General features: G+C 52.4%; 1 protein-coding gene across 2 annotated transcripts in view; it reads left to right on the top strand.

Annotated features, from left to right (window-relative positions):
• The first annotated feature begins 754 nt into the window (after window positions 1-754).
• Window positions 755-25,823, top strand: part of PPP2R2C (protein phosphatase 2 regulatory subunit Bgamma) — a 139,913-nt gene continuing 114,844 nt past the window's right edge. The window contains exon 1 of one of the 2 annotated variants that reach the window (XM_007119731.3): window positions 755-1,022. In XM_007119731.3, the coding sequence (XP_007119793.1) occupies window positions 953-1,022 (70 nt within the window). In that variant the 5' untranslated portion in view covers window positions 755-952. Of the gene's footprint in view, window positions 1,100-25,823 lie in introns of both variants that reach the window. The other variant, XM_028491699.2, reaches the window with a different exon arrangement.

Raw genomic sequence — 25,823 nt, 5'->3', positions numbered from 1 at the left:
TCTGCCCACGGGTCCAGTTTTGCGCTCAGGAGGTTCCTGGGAATGCGTCTGCCTACCCTCTTTTACCAATGAACGGGGGCTCTTGTCCCTACTCCCCACCCCCGGTCTTCCTCCGCTGTGAAGTCTCCCATTCTCCAGATGCGCCTTCAGCCGCGCCCCGCTCCCTTCCCTGTTCTTCTGGTCGCCGCGGCCCTCGGCCTGGCGAGGCTGCCCACCTGTCCTCCCCTTTTCTAATCTCCCCACCCATGGGCCGTCTCTTACACAACTGGAGCACCTGGGCACGCAAGGTGACCCTCAAAGGCTCAGCTGACCGTGTGCCCCCCAAGCTGGCCATCTCCTTCCTCCCTCCCCCGCTGGCAGACCCAGGGACCAAAGGTGCCCACCCGCGAGGCCGGGAGCGCGGAGACGCAGCCTTTGCCGTGGCGCCGCCGCACCTGCAGGGTGCCGGGCTGCCCGCGCGCGCGGCGGGCTGCGCGGGCCGTGGGGGCGGAGGAGCGGGCGGCGCGAGGGAGGGGCCTGCGACAGTGGCGGCGGCGGCGGCGGCCCCAGCCCTAGCAGCCTGGCTCGGCCCCGGCTCGGTCGGCGCAGCGCCGCGCGCGTCCTCTCCCGCCGCCGCCGCCGCCGTCGCCGCCGCAGCCAGGCGCACCGGCACCCGGCCTCCGCCGCCACCGACGCAGCGCGCACCGCCGGCCGGGATGCGCTCCCGGGCCCCGGCCCGCCCCCACCCGCGGCCGCCGCCCGCCCGCCGCGCTCAAGCCTGACCGCGGCGCCCGTCCCGGCCGCCCTCGCCCGTCCCCGGCTGCCCCCGGTCGCGATGCCCGCCCCCCGGGGCCCCGGTGGCCCGCGCCCCTGCTAGGCTGCGGCGGCATGGCCCGCGCGCCCGGCGCGACCTCTGCGGATTGCATCGGTGTGCGGCGGCGGGGCATGCCCAGGGCACCGGGCACGGCCTTCAATGGGCGAGGACACGGACACGCGGAAAATTAACCACAGCTTCCTGCGGGACCACAGCTATGTGACTGAAGGTAACGTACGTGTTGTCTGAGGCCCCCTCCGGCCGGCCGCGGCGTGGGGATGCCGTCGCACCGAATGCCCTCCGAAGGTTTGGACCGCGCGCTGTGTGTCGTGTCCCCCCACCCTACCCTACCCTACCCCGCCCCGGGTCCGGGAGGGAGGGAGCCCGAGGGCGCCGGCCTCCGCTGCCCCGCAGCCCGAGAGCGCAGCGCCCTCCTCCGCGCCGCCCTCCGGCAGGCAGCTTTCCGCCCCCAGGCCTGGTGGCATCCTGAATCGGCCCTGGCCCTCATTTTTAAAAAGGCCACCTCTGCGGCTAATCTGGTGAAGAAATACCGGGGAAATTTAGTGGCTTAGAATACTGAGTTTGCCCTGCCCAGAGCCCGCAGAATTTTCTAGGCTGCCCACTCCCTGGAGACGAAGTGGGACCCGGGGGGAGGAAAAAACAATCCATTGCCAGATTCCCCTAGAGGCTCGCGGTCTTCGGCCCCTCCCTGCGCCTCCAGAAGCAGGCCCCCTTAGTGGATGGGAGAAGGTGTCTGGTTTGGGGTTCATCTTTTATTCCTGGCGAGTTGAACTAAGACAGGAACAGCTGGCCCTAAACTGTGAGAATTTTCCCCCAAAGTGGGACATGCCACCCCAAACAGGCCCTGCATTTGAAATCCCCTAAATTGGCCCTACAGCCCCGGCCCAACCGCCACTCCGAGGCTGGTGGGATCTAGAGGGTCAGCGGTCCTGTCTTATAAGCCTGGAACTTCCACGGGCCCCCTCTGCCCCACCTTGCCCAGGGAACGGTGGGGGCAGCTCCCGGGCCGGAGCTGGGGGCCCGCCGAGTGGAGCCTCCATTGAGGATGGGGAGAGCTAGCCGCGGGGTGTCAGCATGCAGCGGTGGGGACTCTCTTGTGCTGGAGACCTTCCCGGGTTAAGGGGCCGTCTGCATCTTCCCTGGGGGCTGCTGGACTGGCTGCAGAAGTGTTTGTGGGTTTTTAGCAAGAGGTCCCCTGGTGGGTGCCTCGGTGGGAGGGGCCCTGGGCATTGCGTGCCGCGGGACTGGTGCGCGTGGGAGCCTGTGTCAGGAACCCGTGTGGGCTCGGAGCGGTGACTCGACTCCAGGGTGCTGTCCGCCGCGCTGATGCCTGGCTCCGCCGGAAATGAGGCCGAGGAGCCCGTAGCCCGAGCCCTGCGGAGGCCTGGGGAGCACTGGGCCAGCGCGGGGTGGGCTCCTGGGCGTCCTGACCCAGGGGAGCAGAGGCTGGGTGTGTAACCTGGGCGGAGATATGCTGAAGAGTGGCGCTCCCCGCTCCCCGGAGGAGAACTGCTGAGTCACGCTTTGCTGATGGGTGTGTGTAGGGAGAGGGGGCAGGGCTGCTCAGGCTGGGTGAGGGCTCTGCCCCAAGCTAGGGGTTTCGGGGTGGGGGGTGTCCCCAGGCAGCTGAAAGCGGTCTTTTGTCGCCTGCCTTGGAGAGGCCGAGGAGGGATCAGCGTGTTTCCTGGGTGTTCTTTCTGCTGGCAGCCTGCTGAGACTCAGAGGTGAAAGGCTGCTGGGTTGCTGGCAGGTGCCCCAGTGGTCTGGCTGGAGCCAGGAGAGAGAGGGGATCTTGGCAGGTCATTCTGGTCTGGTTTTCTGGAGGAAGCCTCCGTTTTCCCATCTCTATATTGAGGATGATGGGACAGGGCGCTGGGCTCCGTGATTTAAAGTATTTAAAAAGCACAGCCTGACTCATAGTGGACATTTGCAAACCCTAATTCCTTCTTTATTCTGTCTCCCCCTGTTTCTCTCACAAATTCACCAGCTCTTAGAAGGGAGGAACAAGGGAGAAGTGCATAGTTATCAGAGTAAGAAGTGATGATTTTAATTCTTCGTTCATACAACGCATATTTACCGAGTACCTACTATGTTCTGGTCAGTTTTAGCCCTGGGCACTGGACACAGGTCCTGCCCGTGGGCAGCGTGTATTCTAGAAGGGAACGCCGTTATGTGGATGGATCTCTTTTCCCCATCTGTGAAACGGGAGTGAATAATACCATTCTGCCTGAGGTATTAAGGTTTCTGTGAGGGTCAGATAAGATGGTGGGTGAAAGAGCCGCCTCGGAACTACAGATTGTAAACTGGCAACCCAAGTATGTGGAGGACCCATTATGTGCTGAGGCCTCACAGGAGCTTCACATAACCCGCATCCCTATTTTATAGATGAAGAAACTGAGGCGTGGCCTTTGTCCATGTCCCAGATTGAATGCCAGAGTGTGGAAGGCACAGAGCTCTCAGGTCCTAGGGAACCTAGGAACAAGATCTGAAGTTCCCGCCCTTGAGAAAGCAGTAACAATAATTATTAGAATTATATGAGATTTCTGGCCTCCCTGCATGAAAACAGACTTTCACACTGTTTCATCTTGCCTGCATTTTGTGCTCAGAGCACAGAGTAAGTTACAGATTTGGATGTCAGACAGACTTGTATTCAAATCCTTCTTCTGACTCTTCAGGTGCTGTGCAACCTCGGACAAGTTACTAAATGTTTCTGAGCTTCACTTTCTCCCTTTAAAGGGAGGAGTAATAGTGACTCATCTTACAGGGTTGTTGGAATGATCAGTGGTTTTGCTAATTTAGGAAGCACCTGGCACAGTGTTTGGCCTGTTGGAAGCACTTAATAAATGGCACTGTTATCATTTAAAAGTCTTGTTCCTGGAGGAACTTCACAAGCAAATAATGGATGCTGGGAGTTTGTAAAAGAGCCAGGTGTACAAATTCCTGTTCCACCTGGTCACTTGGCCACAAACACTCACAATACCCCAGTGGCTCTGATCTACTTCCTGTTCCTTAAGCAGGAAGTTTTTTCTTTCTCTTGGGGTATTTGTACTGGCTATGTCCACTACCTGGAACACCCACTTCCTGCTCTTCCTTCTCATCCTTTAGGTCTCAAGTTAAATGTCAACTTTACCAGTGAGAGTCTTGCTTGAGTTCCTCAATTTCTTCTTGTAAAATCCCAAATACCTTGGGGAGAGTTTAGGTTTTGTTAGTCATTCACACCTTAGTGTGAATTAGAGCAACTTTTTCCCCTCTAACTCTTAGCTCAGCTCCGCTGATTGAGGGCTGTTGTAATCATAAGGCATGAGTGCATGTCACTGTGGGGCACAGAGAACTTGGCAAAGATGGGGGAGTGTTGGGGAGAACAGTTGACAGTGGACAGTGGAAGGACCTGAGCCCTAGAGAAAGGGGCCCCAGGGATAGGAGAAAGCCAAGGAGTCTCTGTTTAGGCTTTTCTCAAGAGCCAGATATGGCTCTAGGAAGCACTCTTCCTGGCTGTGTTCTCTTGCTGCAGCCGCAGGACTCAGCTTTAGGGTGGTTAAATAGACATTTTTAGGCTAGATTGAATCTACAAAATACATTCATCCTCCTTCATGCAGTAGCATTTACCAAGCACATCCTTTTCTGAGTCTGGCCCTGGGCAGGCAGTGATGGACCAGTGTCCTCCCATCCCCCCTTGCAGTGACTGGTCCCAGAATGGACATGGGAGTCCTTTCTGGAGGTTGAGTGGAGAGTAGAGAGAGCTGCAGGAAGCTGGTGCCTCTCTTGTGATGGAACACAGAAGCCTCCATTGCTGCTGGTGGCCGCCTTGAGACCATGGAGGGAGCCAGTCTGAAGCCAACAACACCGTTGCTGGCAGAGCAGACAGTGAGTGAGAACTGGGGATGTTGGTGACATCTGTGACTCCTGGATTAACCAGGCCTGATGTCCACCCCACCTCTGGGCTTCCAGTTCCGTGAGCTGTTAAATTTACTCATTGTTTCAAACTTTCAACCCAGTCTCTGTTACTTGCAGCCAGCAGTACCCCGACTCGTACAGCCTTTACTGACTGTCTGGAAAACAGAAAGGCTGCCCTGTCACTCACGAACAAGATGCGAGATACATAAAACCAGGAGGGATGCTGATTTGTTCGCTTTCTGTTTTAGAAATCCTCTTTGATTTCTTTCATGCACTCAAGTCCAAGTTGCAGAGTTCTGATTTCCCCTCCTCGCATTTCCAGCCAGATGAGGTATCCCAAGATCTGGTGTCAGGAGATCTGCATTCCTGGTGGGGTCTCGAGACCTGCCTTCCCAGTGGGGTCTGCTCTGGGTCTGTAATCTTGGGCAGGTTTCTCTGAGCCTCAGAAGAAACCTCTGAGTTTCTTCTCCAGGTTTCTCCTTAGATCACTTGAAACAAGGGATGTGCAGTTATTTGATGCTGTAGCATCTTCTCTGTGGACGCCCCACCGTGCTTCATGAATGGAATATGTTCAGTGAGCTCATGGCATTAAATGGCTTGGTGTGTGTGACTGTGCCTAGCCCAGGGCCTGGGGTACAGTCAGTACTTAATAAATATTGTGCATAAATAACTATGTCTGTTCTTTAGGGGTTAGAGTTAGACTAGCCCTTAGAACTGTCATCAGACTGGCTAACCTAATTCCATCTCCACCCCCAGAGAAATTGTGCTGAGAGGGGAGGTTACGTCTGGCAGTGACCTGAGCCAGCCCAGAAGGAGAGCGGAGAGCCAGCCTTTGATTTTTGAAATCTTTGTTCCTTTTGCTTCCACTTAGGACCACCCCTTCCATAAGTTTGCCTGGGTTTTCACGAGCTCATGTTGTCTCCACTTCAGGGAAGGAGGCTGCAGTGGGACACCGGTGGCTGTCCCCCATTAAGTCACATCACCTCTCTGAGCCTCAGTTTCCCTGCATTGCTTCCTGCCCTGGGTTGTCACAAGGTTCTGAGGAGCAAAGACCATGTGGACTCCAAAGGTCCACCCTTGGGAAGGGGTTATTGTTATCAGTTTCCCCAAACTGTCAAGGAAGCCAGACCTCACTTAAAGGTTGGTGCAGTCACCAAGTAGGAGTTTTCTCATTTTCTTGATGCAAGATGGAAATCAAATGCTAATAAAATGTTTCCGCATCATCTCCTGGTTTTTACTTGCTACAGTTTTTGGTTTTTATCCTTAAAGTCAGCAGAGCTAAGGGATGTTTCTCTAAGGTGTTTAGGTCTTGACACCTGAAGCGTGGCTGTATGAAATGCTGGGGCTTAAAGGGGAGGATTACAGAGTAACAATGCAGGTAAAGAGGAAAGACCAGCCTCTAGATACATGTTGTTAGCCATTTGCCACAGCTCCTGCCCATCTTTTTTAAATGCCCATGTCTGTTTTTAATAAAAGCTTTAGGGCTTCCCTGGTGGCGCAGTGGTTGCGCGTCCGCCTGCCGATGCAGGGGAACCGGGTTCGCGCCCCGGTCTGGGAGGATCCCACGTGCCGCGGAGCGGCTGGGCCCGTGAGCCATGGCAGCTGAGCCTGCGCGTCCGGAGCCTGTGCTCCGCAACGGGAGAGGCCACGACAGAGGGAGGCCCGCATACCACAAAAAAAAAAAAAAAAAAAAAGCTTTAATCTCTCCATATAAACCATTTGGAAGGGTGCTTTTAAGCGTGAGGTTATAAGAATTTTCCAGTGCTTTGCTGCAGAGCTGGTGTCCTGAGTGTGCAACCCGTGTAGGTCCCATAGTCGGAAGGACCAAGAACCCTGCGCTTGGTTTAATTCTCTGCTGTCCCCATCTTGAAATTTTTAATAATTGTATCTTTGAACCCGTGTTTTGATGGGACATCTGATGGGACAATGGAGCACACCTGTGAACAGAAGTGACACATGCAACAAGCGATTCCACTGTTCCTTGTGCGGCTTCCGTAACGTGCTTACCTTGTGTCACTTTAAGTGTCATGGAGCTCCCCAGCGTCCTGGGGCCACCAGAATTCTGTGCATAGGCACCGATCAGCATGTCTGTAGTTGCGTAAACAGGGGCACTGACAGGTCGAGAGGCCACACTTTCCTTTTGAATCAGAACTTGTTTTGAATGCAGAAAGGAGGCAGTGACATTCTAAGAAGCATAAGGACCAAGGAACCCTATCATATCCTTTGTTACTCGTGTGACATCCTTGGGCTAGCTCATCATCGCTTCTGAAAATCATGGCACCAAAAGAAAGGGAAAGATGGACAACCATAGTTCCTGTTCCCTTCAGCCGTCATTCATCGAGGGTGGAGTTGTGTGCCTGGAACGTGCAGGCGTCAAAAGGTGAAATAAAATGTGCAGTGTCCCCACTGCTCTGGTAAGAACAACCTACATATGCCTGTAGGAGCTACCAGATACGAATTGTGTAATTAAGGGATTCTGCATTCGAGTTCAGTGCTCTTCTATTTGCATTTAAAGCTGGAATTACACAACAGAATGAGCGATAAAATTCATGCTAATAATTTAAACTTTTTTTTTTCAATTGTCATTAAATAGCAAATAACTAAGACAAGTCATGGGAAAAAAATGAGAAAGCTTTATATTTTTGTACCTTTAATGATACTTTTCCCTGCTTTTTATCCTCTGCATTTTCACTTTGCACTGGGCTCCACAAATGCTATAGCTGGCCCTATTTTGCTGTAGGGAGGAGGCTGGAATTCCTGGGATGGTGGAATCCTTGGCCCCGCCTCTCACCCCCTTGGCTTTTGTGATTGGTGGAACTGGTGAGAACTTGTCACTCATTGGACAATTTTTCTCTATTGGGCGGGGCTGTAGTATTGAAGGTCTCTGCTTCACCCCTACCTATGGGGCCCCAAGAAGAAGCCTATGTTTCCCTCATTTCAGAGTCCAGCCTTTAGACCTATCTCTCCCCACGGGCGCAAGAGGAGGGGCAGTGGAGTAGGGTCCCCTAGCTCATTCCGCACCGCGAGTTTACCATTAAGAAAGAAGAATTTTTTTGATTTCCTTCTTGTCCATCTTCCCTGTGTGTTCTCAAGTCCTAGCAGGGAAGGGGTGTGTAACTGGTTACCTCGGCCCCGCCCCCAAATTCCATCATTTTATTGGCTGCACACTCTTCCTGTGATAGATGTCATAGTTCAACTCTTCACCCCCAATTGATGGATAACTAGGTTGCTTATTTTCTTTTATAACTAACACTGAGGGAAGGAACGCTATGTGTGTAGGAAGACACCCCATTCTCACCCCTCCCGCCAAATCTGGAATAATTTTCTTCAGAGAGAGTCCTGCACATGCAATTTTACGTAAAAATTATGAACGTGTTTAACGTTCTTGACACACATTGACAAATTATTCTCCAGAAAGTTTCTCTATTTTACCTCATGCTGATCAGCATTAGCTATTCTAATTTGTTTGACCTTTGCAAATATCACAGATGAAAAATATTTGTTTAAATTCATGTCTGAATACCAATGAGGTTGAACATTTTTCCCCTTTTGTTCAACAGACATTTACTGATCCCCCTTAAATGCCAGGGGGAGGTTAGGTGCCAGACGTACAACATTGAAGAACAAGGTCATTCATGCATTCGTTCGTTCAACAAACATTTCTGGAGCACCCACTATGTGCTAGGCAGAAAAGAAGCCCATGTCTCTGGGCAGGGAGAGTGAAGTGGGACTGAGAGGAATGAGGGAAGAGAGCTGAGGCCAGAGGCCCAAGGTGCACCAACATCTAAGGGACAAAGAGAATTCTTGGTGGCCACCCAGGTGGGAGATAAAACAGGAAGGCTCTGGAGTCACAGAACCAAGAGAATCCTGGAAGGGAAGGGAGAGAGAGGGGGCTGACAGGAAGAAAGCTGGATCACCCAGCCTTAAATGCTGCCAAGCAGCCAGGACAACGTTGGGAAGCATCTCTCAGGTGCCCACACCCACCCAGCACCTGGTTCCCTTGCATTCTAGTTGGTGATGCCATCTCTCCACGAGCCTTTGTCGTCTGCACCCCTAGTTCTCCCCGTTGGCACGCAGAATAGGTTGCTCTCTGTGACCTGCTCTCCAGGATGGCTCCTCAACCACCCGACACCCTCGCCCCAGTCTTCCTGCCCTGGGACAAATGCTCCAGGTCCCTGAAGGCACCATTTCTAGAGCTCCACGCTCCTGGTTTCATTTTGTGGACGCAGGCCAGGCTGTGTCTTTGAAACATGGGCTCATCTCTCCCAGGATCTTGGATGCCAGTGAGAGAGTGGGCTGCCTCAGGATGGAGTCTGGAGTTGCTGAAGCAATCTGCCAGCCCCACAGCACCCTGGGGTGTCCTGTTAATTAACCTTGGTCTCCTCACCAGTCAGCCCTTGTGCAAAATTGCTCAGCTGGTCTTCAGCATTAAATAATTATGAAACGAACATAATAGCCATTATTATGATTGACCATTTACTGATGCCAGATGCGATGCTGAGTACCTCATGTTATTGGATCCTCACAAACCCCGGTGTGTGTGGGCATGTGTGTGTGTGTTACCCCATTTCACAGCGGAGAAAACTGAGGCTTGGGCACTTGCCCAGGGTCATGTGGCTTGTAAGGGGCAGAGCTGGGGTTTGAATGCCGGCCATCTGCCTGCAAACCCATCCTCCTAACCTCCACATTGCCTGGTTGGACCCACAGGGAAGGGACAGGTGGCCCATTCAGTTCTGGGTCTGCACCCAGCTTCAGAGGGTCTCGCAATTTGAACCCAGGACTGCCTGGCACGGTGCTCACGCTGGACACGTAGCAGCACTGCATCTCTCCTAGCCGCATGTGGTGAAGGTAATCCACGTGGGTCAGTGGAAGAAGGGATCCCCTCCATTGCATCAGTGGGGGGATGATCACAGTTCTATAGAGGACAGGTACTTTGGCATTAAAGGGAGTGGCATTCACAGGGTTCTGGAGTGACGCTGATTTCTAGTGCATTCCAGGCAGAAAGAATAGCGTGTGCAGAGTTACACGTGCTTGTCCCTTGACAGCATCTAGGCTCCTCTACCTGAGCCCAGGTTGTAGTTGCCAGGCTGCCTGGGGACCAGGGCCCACCTGGGGCCTCTGTGCGGCCCAGGATGGCATTGCCTCCTTGCACAGTGGGATCCATTGTCCTCCAGAACCCTGGGCTGAATGGCACATTGAGGCAGAACAAAGGCTGCTCAGAGGTTCCGGCTGCCCCAAGCAGGGATGGGATCTCCAACTGCAGACCAGGGCCTCCTCTGAACCAGCCTGGCCTCCTGCATCCCCCCGCCCCCACGCCCTGCAGAGGTTGCAGCCCTGACCCCTGGGGCTGCCAGCCCTGCGCTCCCCTCCTGGGCACGGCTGTGAGCCTGTGGCAGGTTCTTCAGCCTCTGAACCAGTGTCCTCATCCCTAAAGGAGAGGGAGAACTACTGGCCACCTGGGCTTTTTGTATTAAGTGCAATAATGTGCGTATTGCACTTACATCTCAATAAAAGGGAGCTACTTGTGTTGTCATTATCAGCTTTTGAATTTCCTTTTATAATTTCAATAAAGTTTTAATGAAAACTTTCAAATATGTACAAAAGTAGAGAAAATAGTATGTCGAATTGCTCCTCATCCATCCCCTCGCTTTTCAGCTGCTCTCAAGATTTTGCTGTACTTTCTTCATTTACTTTCCCATCCTTTTGGCTTAAGAATATTTAAGTAAATTCAAGACTCCTGTCATTTCACCCCTGCATCAGCAGGCGTCTCTGAAAGGTGAGGGCATTTCTTGCATAACCCAGTACCACTATCTCACCGAACAAAATGAGTACGAATTTCTTTCAATCTAAATTCTGGTCCATCTTAATAAGTCAACTACGGGCTTCCCTGGTGGCGCAGTGGTTGCGCGTCCGCCTGCCGATGCAGGGGAACCGGGTTCGCGCCCCGGTTTGGGAGGATCCCGCGTGCCGCGGAGCGGCTGGGCCCGCGGGCCATGGCCGCTGGGCCTGCGCGTCCGGAGCCTGTGCTCCGCAACGGGAGAGGCCGCGGCGGTGTGAGGCCCGCGTACCACAAAAAAAAAAAAAAAAAAAAAAAAAAAAAGAGCCTGGGGGAAACACCCAAACTCTGGGCTTGTGTTGGAGATCCTTTTCCTCCCACAGGAGACAAAAGATGGACAACTATACTTCAATAAAAAATAAACAAACAGGTTGATTGATTCTGGTTCATCTTAGCAATGTCTCCAGTTATCTCAAAAATGTCTTCTTATAGTTGGTTGGTTTGACCCAGGATCTAAAGTCCTGCATCTGCATTTGCTTGTTCTGTCTCTTAAATCTTTTCTGATGGAGACCAGTCCTCCATCCTGACTTGATAAAGACATTCGTTACTGTTTCGTAAGGATTACAGTTTCATCCCCACAATCCATAATCCCTTTCTGAATCCCGGTTGCCTGACCGGATGCTGACAGGTGTTTGCCTGGATCCTGGGAATCCCCTGGGCGTGCCCCTCTCTTTTAAGGACCCCTCCTCACCACTGATCAGCCGAGAGATCCTGGGCTGGTTGTTCAGCAGTGCACACATCTCCACCAAGAGCTACCCAAATTGCAGACTCATGAGCAAAATAAATGGTTTCTGTTTGAAGACACTGAGTTATAAGGTTATTTGTTACGCAGCGATAGGTAACTGGAATAGTCATAGATCCCCGAAATTGAATTCCCAGCACTGCCCGGCTCCTTCTGAGGCCCCTTGTCCAGCTGCTGTGCTCTCTCCTAGATTCTGTGGCTCCCTCAGGACCTTCCAGGAACTTCCTTCTTGCTTACGTTAGCCTGAGGCAATTTCTGTTCCTTATAACTAAAGAACCTTAATTCCCAGTCCCAGCCAGGAGGGGTGACTCAGCTCAGATCATAAGACAGGACTGGAACCTGGCCTTTCTGAAACATTGGACCCGGAGTCCTGCCTCATGAAACATCAGCGGATATATATCTTGGACATGCCTGTTTCCTCTGTACGCAGCTCAGCACCTGGTACCCACCTGGTGCCCACTAGGTGTTGGATAAGTGTGTGTTTGAATGACCGAATGAACAAACGGCACGTCTTCAGATCTGACCCCAGAGTAGTCCAATTTTTTTCCCAAATGCCACGCCTCCACCTGGCGACCTTCACTTTGCACAGTTCCAATGTGTACGGATTTCAGTCTCCACAGTTTTGTTCAGTAATGCCGGTCCTGCAATCACATAGCCCAGATTTCAGCTACCCCAAAACGGTAACTGTGAGTAATTGCATGAAGTAGAAACTTCGCCACTCGCTCTCCAGCCCACAAATCACTAAGTAAATAACAGATGAGTATTGTGATCTGAGACCAAGTCACTTCTTTCAGTGTCTGTCTCTGGTTGGCCCCTGTGTATCTGTTGGTTCACACATAGACAGCAGAGCATGTGGCGATGTTGCCTCCTGTTCCCTCGTGATAAACCCACATGACATTTTACAAAAATGGTTATAGTCAAAAGAGGAAATCTGGCCCACAAAGATGATGCTCAGCAAAAAGGAAAAAAAAAGAAAAAAAGGAAGAAGAAAAGTAATAATGCTGGCAGAGAAATTTGGATTGGATGGAAATGGAGTTATAGAGGAAACCGCTGATTCTGGGAATGTTGGAGCTGTGACCATTCGAGACTCTTATATGCAGCCAGGGGAACTAAGTAACTAAGTCAAGGTGAACTTATTGACATAAATGAGGGAAGTGCCTGTGACGGAAAAAATGAAGATGTCCCAGGGGAATTGACGCTGGCAGCACGCTTCATGTTAAAGGAACTCTTGAAGATATTTCACGGTGTTGAAAGTGCAGAGGATAGAATCTTGGAAGCAGATCTAAACTTAGAAAGGCAGTTCTTCAAGGCATAGAAAAGATGTTTGCCCAGCATCGCAAGTTATCCAACGAGCAGAGGAAGCCAGCACTGTTGAAACTAGTCTGGATACATTTTTTACAAAGAAATAAAACACTTGAATTCTCAATGTTTCTAATGTTTTACGTGACTGTGTGCTAAATAAAATATCAATTTTACTCTTTTTTTACTACCCTATACATTTATAACCGTCAGTAAGAGAGTTTTTAATGTCTTTAAAAAGTTCTTTTTTAAGATCGTGGAACTTTTGTAATTTCCACATTGATTATTAAGATCACTTTGAGTGTTTCAGCTTGCACGGTCATTTTTAGGGTTCCACGCAGTTGTGCAAAGCGAGGTCTCCCTGAACTCATACCAAATGGGCAGTGTCTGTCCTGTGTGGCCCTTCCACACGTCAGGGGCATGGTGATGTTAAACCATGGCCGGAGGATTGGAGTCAGTATCCTCCTTATTGAAAGCAGCAGCTCAGGACTATTAAATAACTCAAATTCCTCACTGCAAAAATGGTTAGGCAGCCAGTAGATCACTGGGAGAGAGGCACTTCGTCCACTGTTTTCACTGTGCAGATCGCTAGCCAGCCTGTCTGCTTCGGGAACAATCCATCATGGAATGAACTGGCTGAAGGAGTCAAGGGCTGAGCGATAGTGGTTCCGACACCAGCTTTCAATGTGAAAGGTGATTAAAAAAAAAAACAAAAAACCTGAATATTTTCCCCAGGGAGAGGTAAGGCTCTTTACTGAAGCTGTGAAAATATAATCCATCGTCATAAGGTGTCCCATATTGTCATACTCTGGGAGCTAAGGTGCATGTATGTTAAGATGCTCCTTGCAAGATTTTAATTTTCTTTATTTTATCTCATTGCAGAAACGTTTGAAAATGCAGAAAGTAGAATAAAGAGGGGGAAAAAATAACATCCTTGACTCCATTGCCCCAGAAACGTTGTTCCAATTTTGTTATATTTCTTTCTTGCTGCCCCCCTGTAGATTGTAATATAAACACAGTTGTTTCTTTTAAAATATTTAACGTGCTGAAACATTCCCCTCTATTATTACAGACTCTGAGTAAACAGTTTTTAATGGCTGCGTAATAGTCCATCATGTAGATTTAATTACTTATTCAGTAACTATGTAGGCTTCATCCTGCGCGGAGAGGCTGAGTCCAGAGTAGAGGAGCAGCTTGTCCGGCAGGGTCGTAGGGAGTAGGGGTGTTATGGACAGAAGCTCACAGGTGAGAAACAGTGTGGCTCTAGGGTTGCCGGAGCATTAACTGGTGGGTCTTGGAGCTCCTGGGCAGTCGTGGTGGATGAACAGACAAAGGGGCCTTGGTAATCAGTCGAGGCAGAGAAGAAAGAGGGAACCGAGAGTGACCAGAGGTCTCTGGGAGATTAGAGAGTGAAGCGGGGGAGTGAGGTTCAGAGGGAGATGAGAGCACTTCCAGGAGAGGCGAGAAAGCCCCAGTGAGGCGCCCAGAGCCGGCAGTGGAAGGGGATGGAGGTGAAGGCGGTGGGAAGGAGAGGTTGTCGAGGCAGGGCTGGGGCAGCATGCATGGTGGAGAAAGGAGGGTTGAGCCTCCTCTCTTCGTCTCTGGTCGATACCAGCGTGTTCCCAAGGCTGGTAGGTGCGGATGACAGTGTGTACAGGGTGGAGAGACCTCCCACTCTCGGACACTCATATCCCAATTTTGGGTGTTTTAAATTAAGATGTGATGAACATCCTTGAGAATGTACATGTTTTCTGTATTTCAGGTTATTCCTATCTCTGGCTATCTGGGAATGCAATTTCTTCATGAAAACATAGGAGTGTTTTTAAAGGGCTTGAATAAGGATTTGAATATCACGTCTACTAAACTAAAAATAAAATGTATCAAAATTTTTCATGTGGGTGAGCTTTAAAAGAGTCAGTCCACATGTATCATGCAGCTCTGGAGTAATCTGTAGATTACAGCAAACCCATCAGTCTCTGTCTCTCTTGCTTTAAAAAAAAAAAAAGGATCAGTTTCAGCTCCAGTACATCGTGACTTATGGCTGTGATCATTGTCTCTTGATGTGTGTCTGATGGGTGACGGGGCTTTGGCTGCACAGGAGAGGAATTGTGCTGTGACCCTTTTCTAGCGTGTACAGGTATCTCGTCTTCATGGTAGAATAGTAATGGTGATGGCCATGACGAGGGAAGCTGCCATTTCTTGACTGCAACGATGTCATGAGACATATGTTTATGATCTCATCGGAACTTTATACCCACTATGGGAGGTGGTGGGAATGACCCCCTTTTATATCCCAGGAAACGGAGCCCCAGAGAGGTCAGGTCACACACCTAAAGTCACACGGTGGTGTTATGGTTACTACTACTACGCAACAAATCGTTCTAAATCGTAGTGGCTTAAGACAACAGCGGTTTTATTATGTGCCCTGGATTCTGTAAGTCAGGAATTTGGGCAGATCTGTTCTACATGGCAACTGCTGCATCTTCCTTCTAGGCTGCTCTGGGGGCGGGAGGGTCCAAGACGGTTTCGCTCACGTGTTCTGTGTGTGGTGGGGCTGGTTCTCTGGGGACCATAGACGTGGCCTCTCCAGCATGGAGGTCTCAAGGCACTGGGACTCCTTGGGTGGCAGCTGGCTTTGCCAAATCAGGGGTCCCAGGATCCAGGTGAGAGACCTGACTTGCTGACCTCGGAGTCTCCCGTCACCAGTTGTGTGACTTTAATTCAGTCAAGTCACAGGCTGGCCCGGGTTGGAGGGGAGTTAGATTCTGCCTTTGGATTCGGGAAGGGCCAGGTCACACTGTGGAGAACAGATGGGATGGGAGACAGTTCTGGGACCTGCTTTGAGAAGCAGTCTGCTGCAGACAGCCGGCTGAGCCGAACTCCGTGCTGGGATGCGTCTGACCTTGAAGGCGCTGCACCTCCCTTGTCTTCCTGACCAGTAACAGGATGCAGAGGTCTGGTCCTCCAAACCATTTCTCTGTTCAAAACTATGAAAAGCATCCCATACTTTTGCCTATTTAAATACAGAATTGGTGACAATGTAGATCAAACTTGAGGTCATTATGCTAAGTGAAGTCATACCATAGGAGCTCACTTTTATGTGGAATCTAAAAAAGCCAAACTCAGAGAAACAGGGGCTAGAATGGTGGTTGCCAGGGGCTGGGAATGGAGGAAATGGGGAGATGTTGGTCAAAGGGTCCAGTTATAAGCTGGTTAAGCTCTGGGGATCTAATGTATAATCTATACATTATATAATATAATATATAATCTATAGCATGGTGACTATAGTTAATAAGACTATATTAATATATTTGAAAGTTGCTAAGAAAGTAGATCTTAAATATTCTTACCACAAAAAGAAATGGTAATAATGTGATGGGATGGTGATGTCAGCTAACGACATGGTGGTAATCATTTAGTAACATATAAGTATATTAAATGAACACATTGTATACCTTAAACTTATTCAGTGTTATTTGTAAATTACATCTCGATAAAGTTGGAAAAAATAAATACAGAAAACAAGAGGTGAGTAAAAGCTTTTTTTAGGAGGTAGACTAGATTCCCACAGACCCGCCTCAGGCAGAAGTTATTGATAGAAAATGGGGGTCAGGTCGGGCTGCACCCTGTCAGTCAGTGCCCGTCCCCAGCCCTTCCCCACTGCAGGTGTGCTGTGCTTTGCGATGCCCACATCTGGGATGACGGCCTTGGGTGGAGCTGTGCTTTCCTTCTTGGCAGCCCCCTGTCACGGGGGGAGGACTGCAGAGGGAACAGGCGAGCTAGCTGGGTTTTCTGCTCAGCTTGACTCTAAGGACACACCGACCTCCTGGATCATCTTATTTGCCCGGCCTTGAGGAAGCAGTTTTATTGGAAACCGTTACAGCCTGGTGACCTGTTCCCAGACACGGCCCACGTGGCATCCACCCAGTGGGTAATGGGGGCCATTGTCTGAGTGCATGTGATGGAAGGGAAGGAAGCCACCCTGCCATTTAGTGAGAGTGAGCTGGGTGAGCAGTGTCCAGGCATTGTCCCCGGGGCAGCTACCGTCATTGTCCCAGACGGAGAGCTGGGAGCTCAGGGAGGAGAAGGGACATGCCGAGTCTAGGGCTCTCTTCCAGTCTCGTTCTGAACGAGAGGTGGGTTAGTATCATCTGAAAATCATCCCTGTGTGTCCCAGGCAATGATCTTTCCCCTCCAGGCCCTTCTCCTCTGGCGGTGGGGAGGGGACATTGGGCCGCATTAGAGGCTCCCACCAAGCTCTCAGCCTCAGAGTAGGTGTGTGGGGGGATCCCTTTCCTCTGGGTGTCAGCAAAGCTAATGGAAAGAGTCTCCGTCCACCAGGGTGCAGGTCACAGGACAGGCGGGCACCTTGGTTTGGCTGCCATGTATGGGCTCAGCCTGCCCGCTCAGACCCTGGCTAAACAGAGACCCCGGCAGTCAAGATTCACATCTTTAATTTTTTTTAAAAAAATAGCTCTATTAAGGTAAAATTCACATACCATGCAATTCACCCATTTAAAGTGTGGGCTTTTTTAATATATTACTCAATTTTTTAAAAATCGTAGTAAAACATATGTAACATAAAATTTGCCATTTTAACCATTTTTAAGTGTACAATTCAAGGGCACTAATTACATCCATAATATCATGCAACCATCACCACTGTCTATCTCCAAAATGCTTTTATTACTCAAACAAAAATTCCGCCCCCATTAAACAGTAACCCCCCTGCCTCCGCCCCGGTAACCGCCGAGCTGTTCTCCGTCTCCATGAATTTGCCTCTTCTAGGGCCGCATATAAGTGCAATCATACATTATTTGTCCTTTGTATCTGGCTTGTTTCATTGAGCAGAATGTCTTCTAGATTCATCCATGTTGTGCAGTTGAGAAGGAGAGTAGATCTTTGAAAGCCCGAGCTTCTCTGGGGAGAAAACTCAATCATGAAGATGGCTTGTTCTGCGGGAGGGAGAGGCGGGGAGGAGGGACCCCACCGTGCACCAGCCGCAGCCCCGTCACACATGGCATCCTCCTGAGCGGACAGCTTCCCAAAGGCCCTCCTCTGCCCCAGCCAGGGGACACGGTGGGGACAGATCCACCACCCACCCCTGCCAACCACTGCGTCTTCTCGTTGTGCCTCATCTCACTGAATTGTGAATAGCCCTAGAGGACGGGGTGGTTCTGTCCATTTTACAGATGAGGGAACTGAGGGTCCCAGAAGTTAAGACCTCCCTCGGCCAGGAGGAGGCAGAGCTGGGGTACACTGGGGCTGGTTCCCGATGCCGCGGGCACTCCGATGCCTTCGAATTCCACTCCTTCCCTTTGGGGGCCCCTCCCCCCCGTGCTTCGTCCCTGGTGCGTGTACGTCTGTAGAGCGGACGGGCACCAAGGGACTCGGGTATCCACTGCCCGTGCACAGTTGACCTGCCTTGGCCCCCCTCATGCCTCCGTATCTTCAGCTCTAAATCGGGGCCAGAGGACTCTTGGGGTCTCCTCGAGGGTGGTCTGAGATAACACGTTATGTGCACCTGATACTCAGACAGGTCCCATCAGATGTTTGTCTTTCTGCTGAGGAGTGGAACCACAGAAGGAGGAAGCCACACCCACCGCATGCACGCCTATCAGCGTCCCGGGAAAGGATGCTCCAGGCCGGCTCCAAAGGCCTCGACCCTTGACCCTGACCCACCACAATTCCAGCCCTACCTTTTAAGCAAGCGAGGGTGGCCTGCAGCTTGGCCGTGAGGAGCTGGAGCCGGCATGGGGGGGCAACCCATACAGGCGGTGGGCGGTAAGCCTGCCAGGGCGGCAGCCTGGCCGCCTGAGCCCCTCAGTCTCCTGCAGTCCTGTGGTGCTCTGAGAGGGTCCTCATCTGTGCTGGGCCAGAGGGCGAATTGGATCTCCAGGAGAGCTTTGGGCCAGGACATCCGGCAGGACAGCAGGGCCCCAGGGACCCACATGGCTCTATGCCAAGGACTCAGTTGATAACTTTGCTTCCAAATGCTTTGGAGCATTTGTTGGCGCTGAGAGCCCCTGTGGTCACCCCTGTGAACCCCAGGCGTGCCTTGTTCTGGCATCTTTCCTACGAGTGACCCAATTTTCGTTACTCCAAACTGGGACACTTTTCTGGCTACATGCGCTCGTCCATATGGGGACAGTGGGACGGCAGGTGATAAATTGGGGCAATGGCTGAAAACCGTGGGGTTGGACTTGTATCCTTGTAAGGGGCTGTGCAGCAGGGTGACAGGCGACGACGCTGGGCCTAGAGACCTCTGCACAGGCCCAGGCTGTGCTGCTGATTGGCTGTGTGACCCCGGGGGAGCCGCACAGCCTCCCCGGGCCTCAGTTTCCTCATTTGTGGAATGAAGACTCTACATTGAGGGCGTAGATGCCAGTGTGTTCTCTGAAGCAGGGGCATGTGTCGAAGGAGGTGGCATATGGGTAGGAGGCACACACTTGGGGGCAGGGTCCCACGCAGACCCTGGGAAATGATCCAGGAGGACTTAGATGGGGCGAAGGTGAAACGGGATGTGCCCCAGGAGCTGGGGAGTGAGGAAGAGCCGGCTGCACCCTAAGAGTTAAACTTCCGGGTTCATACGTTGGGGCTCTGATTGGAGGATGGATCTGACCGGGGGACATGCAAGTCATTCTGAAGGGACAGATGGCCCACGGGCCAGCGGGAGGTGGCTAGATCCATTTCTCTATCTAAGGAAGGCACAAGTCTGGTTTTGCAACAAGCAGAGAGGGATCTGGTCCCCCCCGTCTCCCATCTAGGCTGCTGGGGACCCCACTCCCCAGCCCTCATTCTGGAGGGAGGGCTCTTCCGGACCCCCTCTACCCTCACTTGGCTACTGCTGGGCAGTGGGGATGGGGAGTGTCCTCTGATCTGTGGGTTTAGGACTAGTTGTGACATGAAGTACAGGCCTGGGTTGGGTCAGTGCTGCCTGCGCTGGGTGAGGCCCTTTCTGGGTTCTGGGAGAGCAGGTCCCACTGGGGTTTGCATGTACACCCCGTATGCCTGATGTATGCCTGATTCTACTTACCTGACTCTTCTCTCCCCCTCCTCGAGGCATTTCACACTTGGACAGGAACAGGGGTGCCGTTTACTGGGTCCCCAAAGCAGTCCAACCAGGTCCCTCAGAGGACTGGGGACGGAGGGGGAGGGGGAAGGGTCCTTAGTACAGTTGATGGGGCGCAAAGGAGAGAACATCCTTTGTCCTCCTTCAGCCTGGCCACCCCAAACCTGCCTGCATGGGACAGCTGGCCCTGCGGGGAGGTGGCCGAGAATTAATTATGCTTCTGCTTCGGCTTTGTAAACAGGCAGCTATAAAAACCTATCAGCAGTGGAGCACCTTCTCCATAAAACAGGCTCAGCTGGATTTATAACCTGAGGCCTCTTCTCCAGGGCTGCGCACAGAGAAGGAACAAAAGCCAGGCCCCCCCCCAACCCCCACCCCCCGCCAGCTGGCCTGCCCCCTCCCACTCTCCCTGCCCCTCCCCTGGCTACTCAGAGATCCCATACTGTCCATTGCAGAGAGCATGGAAATCCAGGAAATGGAAGAGAAGGCACATTTGCTGTTCATGTTTTAGATGGAATTCATCACAATAAAAAGTTGGATTTAGTTGGAGAGCATGGGATGTTTAGGAGAGGAAATATCCAGAATAGGAAAACTTAATCATGCTGAGAAGGCTGGCCGTACAGGAAGGGAAAGAGACTGACAGGTTTGAGAGAATTTACAGAAGATGTTCAGGAATCTTTGTTCCTGGATTCACCCAGACAGCCCACAATTTATTAAGCACATACTACGTGTCAGGCGCTTTGCTGGGAGTGGGGAATATGGCCGTGGACATGACTGACAAGGTCCACGCCCTGAGGGGGTCCCTAGAACAGACCAGATGGACAAGGGGTCAGTGACGGGGCAGTGGCAGGGAGGAACCTGGGGGCTGGGCCGCCCAGAGTGGGGCCCGGGGGTTGGGAAGTCAGGGAAGGCTTCCTGGAAGAAGCGAATTCATTCAGTGCATATTTATCAGTGCCTGCTTTGCACCGGCATTGAGATTGGTGTTGGGGATACAGGAGATACAGGACCCCGAGCAAGTTCTAGGATCTAAAGGAGGAGCAGGAGTCGGGGGAGAGGGGAAGAGGGTTCCAGAGGGTGAGTAGGGATCAGTCAGTGTGAAGGGGGAGGCAGCGACAAGCCTCGTTCAAGACCACCCCCCCCCCCCGCATGTGGAATTGTTATCTCTAATTGACAGACAAGGAAATGGAGGTGAGGGCTTCACAGCTCCTAAGTCAGTGGGCTGGGATTTGAAGCCAGGTCTTCGGATGCCAAATCAGCCCTCACTCAGGTCTGCACGGACCTCCTTACACTGACGTTCAAGACCACCCCCCCCCCCGCATGTGGAATTGTTATCTCTAATTGACAGACAAGGAAATGGAGGTGAGGGCTTCACAGCTCCTAAGTCAGTGGGCTGGGATTTGAAGCCAGGTCTTCGGATGCCAAATCAGCCCTCACTCAGGTCTGCACGGACCTCCTTACACTGAGGGCTCGGGGATGGGTACCATGTCCAGGATGGCACATGGGTTCGTTGGCCGGCTCTGCCATCAGCCTTCCTTCGTTATTGGCTGGGCTGCTGAAGGGCCGGAATTCCCTGAGCTGACCCACTGTGCAGATCATCTGGCGTTTCCTTCCAGCGCTTGGCAAGTGTTGAGAGTGCAGCTGAGCCATTGCTTGATCTTTCTTGGACCCAGATGAAGAACTGGGTAGCCATTCACCTGTCCTTTGTTTAGCTTAAAAATGGGGATGTTGATGCAGGCAAGGGGAAGCCAGTGTTTGTGGAATAGGTGCTAGACACTGGCCAGAGGCACCCCGATGCTTATCTCAACAGGCCTCTGCAGTTGGTGCTGGTACCACCCACCCCCATCCCGTAGATAAGAAAACCGAGGCTCAGAGAGGTCAGGCTCCTTGCCCAGGGTTGCACAGCCAGCAGGGTGGTGGAATTGGGATTCAGCCTCAGCCTTGCCTGACTCCAAAGCGAATGCTATTTCCACCACACCCTGCACCTCCCAGAGCTAATTTTGCTGCTGCAGGAAACTCCACCCCCCAGAGCGATCTAGGACAGGCAATGCGATGAAAGAAAATTAAGAGGGCATCCCACAGAAACTCGGCTCAGAAGTTCCCATGGCAGCCTCTGTGGGCAGATTGGGATCGGCCTCTTTTCAGTCCTCACTGGCCCTGGGAGCCCCATTCCCACGTCCAGGACTGGCCGTTTCTCTGGAAATCATAGCCCACCAGCATTTGGCGTCTGGTGAAAGGAGAAGAGAAAATTCTGGCTTCTCAGACCAGGGCCTGTGGGGGACGTCATCCGTTTCCAGAACTCTCAGGCAGGGGCTGGAGGCGGCCTGCACGTGCTGCCCCGGTGATATGGATTTCCAGGACTTAGAGATTCTCCTCCCTGCTGAATATATTGCTGTCCTGCCTGTTTTGTGCACAGGGCCCAGATGGAGCACTAGGTAGCCAGAGGAAGACCTCCTGCCATGCGTGGAGCGTTGGACCTCGTGACCCCGGAGCCCCGACCCACGGAGTTGGGGGCCAGCTGAGGGGCACGGGGTCGGGGAAGGGGCTGCAGGGTCGCGATGCCTCCCGTCCGTATGGCTCTATATTTTCCTTTCTCTCAAAGACATATTTCATGGAATTTTATTAGCCATTGCTTTTATAGTCATTAAAAAATCAAACTCGTTTTATTATTAAAAATCAAAGTCATGTATTCATATGGCAACAAATATTTAGAGTAGCACGGTGGTATGACGTGGCGATACCGTTCTTCCTGAATCGGCACATGGCGTTTGCACCGTTCTCTTTAACAGCTGCAGAGATTTCGTGGTGGGAATGGAGCACGGTTGATTAAACAGTCACCTATAGAGAGACTTTAGGTTGTGTCTAGTTTTTTGTTGTTGTTGTTTTTCCTCTTTCACCTGATGCTGCAAATTGACACCCGTGCTGTGTATCTGAGGATTAATTCCCACAAGTGGGTACTGGAGGGTCGAAAGGTACACGTATTTTTATTCTGATTAATGTCACCAAGTTTGTTTCCCCATTCCTCACCTGCACAAAGGCTTTCTTTCTGAAACAGTCTCGGGACCTCCTCCGTGCCCCCGACGAAGTCCCCGGCTGCCCATGTGGGAAGACGCTGAACCGAACGTTGTTCATTTCCCAGGGCCCCGTCCCTGCCCTCAGGTACCCTCCGTCACAAGAGCTGGCCAGGTTCTGCAGGGATACGTCTTAGGGATGGCGGTTGGCTGGTTGGTTACTAAGGCCGAGCGCGGGGACATCTGCAGGGGCTGCGAGGGGCTCCCTGCTGGAAGGATCGTCGTCATGGACATTTCAGCCGTCTGCCGGGATCAGTACTGGCCCCCCCACCCCAGGTTTAGCAGGACCTTTTGGGTTAACCAGTGAACAGCCTTCCCTTGCTGATGCAGGTGCCTCTTAGTGGAGCACGGCCCTTTGGGGTCACGGCCATTGCTTTGTGGTCCTTTTGCTTGTCTGGGACGAGGGGCCAGCCAGGCACAGAAGAAAAGGGCTTGGAAGTGGCAGTTCTCCAGGAGTTCTGCTCCAGGAGTCCTGGCTAAAGGCCCTGGGGAGGGTCACTTGGCTTCCACAGCCCCAGCTTGCCCCTCCCTGGGAGGGAGGAGTGGGCCCTGGGACCCGGGGGAGGGACGGGGTGATTCAGACACGAGGAGACAGAGACATGGAGCGGCTCGCTCGGAGGGCCTCGCCCTGAGGGTCCCGCTGGGACCCGGGCCTGAGCCTTCATCTCCGCAGCTCGGTGGGCTGGGCCGACCCAGGCAGGGCAAGGAGGTCCCGGAACCGCTGTTAAGAGGGCTGCCTGCAAGGTCAGGTGACCTGGGCCTAGGTCCTGGCTGGCCACCCGTCTCTGTGTGACCTCTGGGGCCTCAAGTGTGCCCGTCGGCAAAGCAGGGATAACAGATCTCACATTAGAGGGTGGCTGTGAGAACTACGTGGGGAACAGTGGAAAGGGCTTCGGAGGTGTCTGCTGCAAAGTGCCCGGTGTTTGCAGGAGAGAATTCTCAGGAGCTGGCGGTCTTTGGAGACCCCGCTGAGGCAGGAGTGCTCTTCTCATATGACTGTGCATGGCGGCCCACTGCATCCCACAAGGGCGTGCAAGGAGCCGGCCACTCTCCTGCCCCCAGGAGGGCTCGACAGGTATTTGCTGCATGAACCAGAGAACCTTTCCGTAATATTTTAGGATTATTAGACAAACGCATACGGAAACCAGTGCGAAGAGAGGGAACCAGTGATTTCGGAGCTGCAGGGGGCGTGGGTGCTTCTGTATCCCTCTGCTGTTACCCGAGGCACTTGAGGAAAGGGGACTCTAAGTTCAGGGGCTTGTCCAGGTCACGCTGCTGGATTTGACCCCAGGCCACGTCCCTGCAAACCTGGGCCTTCCTGGGCCGGTGTGAGCCTTCTCAAAGGGAGACAGATGGACGTTGTCTTAGATGCAATTGCCAGTCTCCTCCTTGTCCTTCAGTTGCCGAGGAAACGGTCTTGGTGCCCCCATAGAGGCGGGAGTGAAGGCCAAGTGTTCCCCGAGGCCCTGGTCATCTCCACTGGTGGGAGTGGGTAGGTGGCGTGGGGCTGGGCCTTGACATTTCCATGGCATCCTGAGCGCCAGTGAGTGCCTGCCTCCCTCCGTCGCATTTACCCTGAGCTCTTGCGCTGCAGAGAAGAACAACAGCCGCTATGGGGTTATTTCAAGGGGATTCCCATGGAAACGGAGAGTGGGAGGAGGCTCCTCTGAAGGCCTGTGCAGTGGGAGTTGCCACGGCTGCATGTCCCCTCACCGAAGGGTGTAGGCGCCTCTGCCGGGACCTTTTCTGCACCCCCCTGCATGCTCTCCTCGGCCAGCAAGGGTGAGCCCAGCCAGCACTGCCCACCCGGTCCTCCAAGGCTCCTTCCCATGAGACCCCAGCCGGCTCCCAGGGACCTCAGGACCTGGCCTTCGCCTGCAGCTCCCTTTTCTCCAGCGGGTCTTGAGCTACAGCCAGCAGCTTCCCAGCATTCCCTTGGCAGGGCCTCTGTGCTTTGAGCCCGTTAACCAGCCATTGCCTGGAGAAGTCTGTACACCCCTTGGTTTTCTCCTGCAGCCCTCGTGCATTCATCCACTCACTCCTTTATCCAGCAGATTTGTTTTTGCACCAGAGAACCCTTTTCTCAATGAAAGAGTGCTGACGTGGACTACATAACCTCTCTGAGCCTCACTTTTCTCATCTGATTAATGGGAACATGGGTGCCTGCCCTGCTTGCCTCATAGATGACCGGTGAGGGGCAATGAGAAGGTGGGCTGTAGGAGGGCAGTGCTGTGCAGGTGTCATCAATATTTCCATGGCCACGGGGTCGTGGCTGATGGACGGAGCTCCTGGAGGCAGGGAGACCCCTGGGAAGTGCGTCGGGGTCTCAGACCCCTGCACAAGAGCCCTCAGGATGGTGAGACTCTCATAAGCCCCTGCATGGGCACAGCGTGCAACGGGCTCCCCACCTGTAGTTTTCATTGATCCTTACACCGGTCCCGTGAGGTGGGTGATGTTAATTTCCATTTTACAGATGAGGAAACTGAGGCTCAGGGAGGCAACATGATCTTTGCTCACACCTGGGACTCAAGCCTGGGTCTGACTCCAACTCCACCGCTCTTTGCAAGGGTCCAGTTGCCTCCCAGTGGCCTGGTGGCCAGTCCTGCAGTGGAGGTGGGTTAAGACCACACTGGGGGGAATATGAGTCTCCGCATGTGCTTAGAAAGGTCTCTTGTGCCACTTGGATTAGTGATGTTTAGAACTCTGTTTTTCTAAAACTTTACCATCTCCGCAGCCTGTTTACAAAGCTCTGCTTTTGTGGGAGATGAGAGCAGTCACTTCACTTGTTCTTGGAATATTTGGTTAACAAGTGAACAGGCTGAACTTCCTCTGACAGTCTGTCCTTTTACAAACTTAGGTAATTAAATTCCCCTAAATTGGTTCCAGTCGGATTAATTAAGTGCACAGTTGCTGACGCAGACATGCAAATAATCTTGGCGTGTCCTACCTTACCGGGGGAGCAAACACAAGAATCTGGAATATTCTTAGGTGTTACAGAGAGATTACTAGGAGTCACCCTGAAAAGGCTTGGGGAGAGGTTTTTGATGCTGCTGGGCAATGGGTGTGAAGGTGCCGCACAGAAATGACCCTTGCAGCCT

Source organism: Physeter macrocephalus, chromosome 7, assembly GCF_002837175.3.
Source record: "Physeter macrocephalus isolate SW-GA chromosome 7, ASM283717v5, whole genome shotgun sequence".
Classification (NCBI taxonomy): Eukaryota; Metazoa; Chordata; class Mammalia; order Artiodactyla; family Physeteridae; genus Physeter; species Physeter macrocephalus.
The sequence above is the reverse complement of the archived record's forward strand: the minus strand, read 5'-3'. Positions and strand labels throughout refer to the sequence as shown.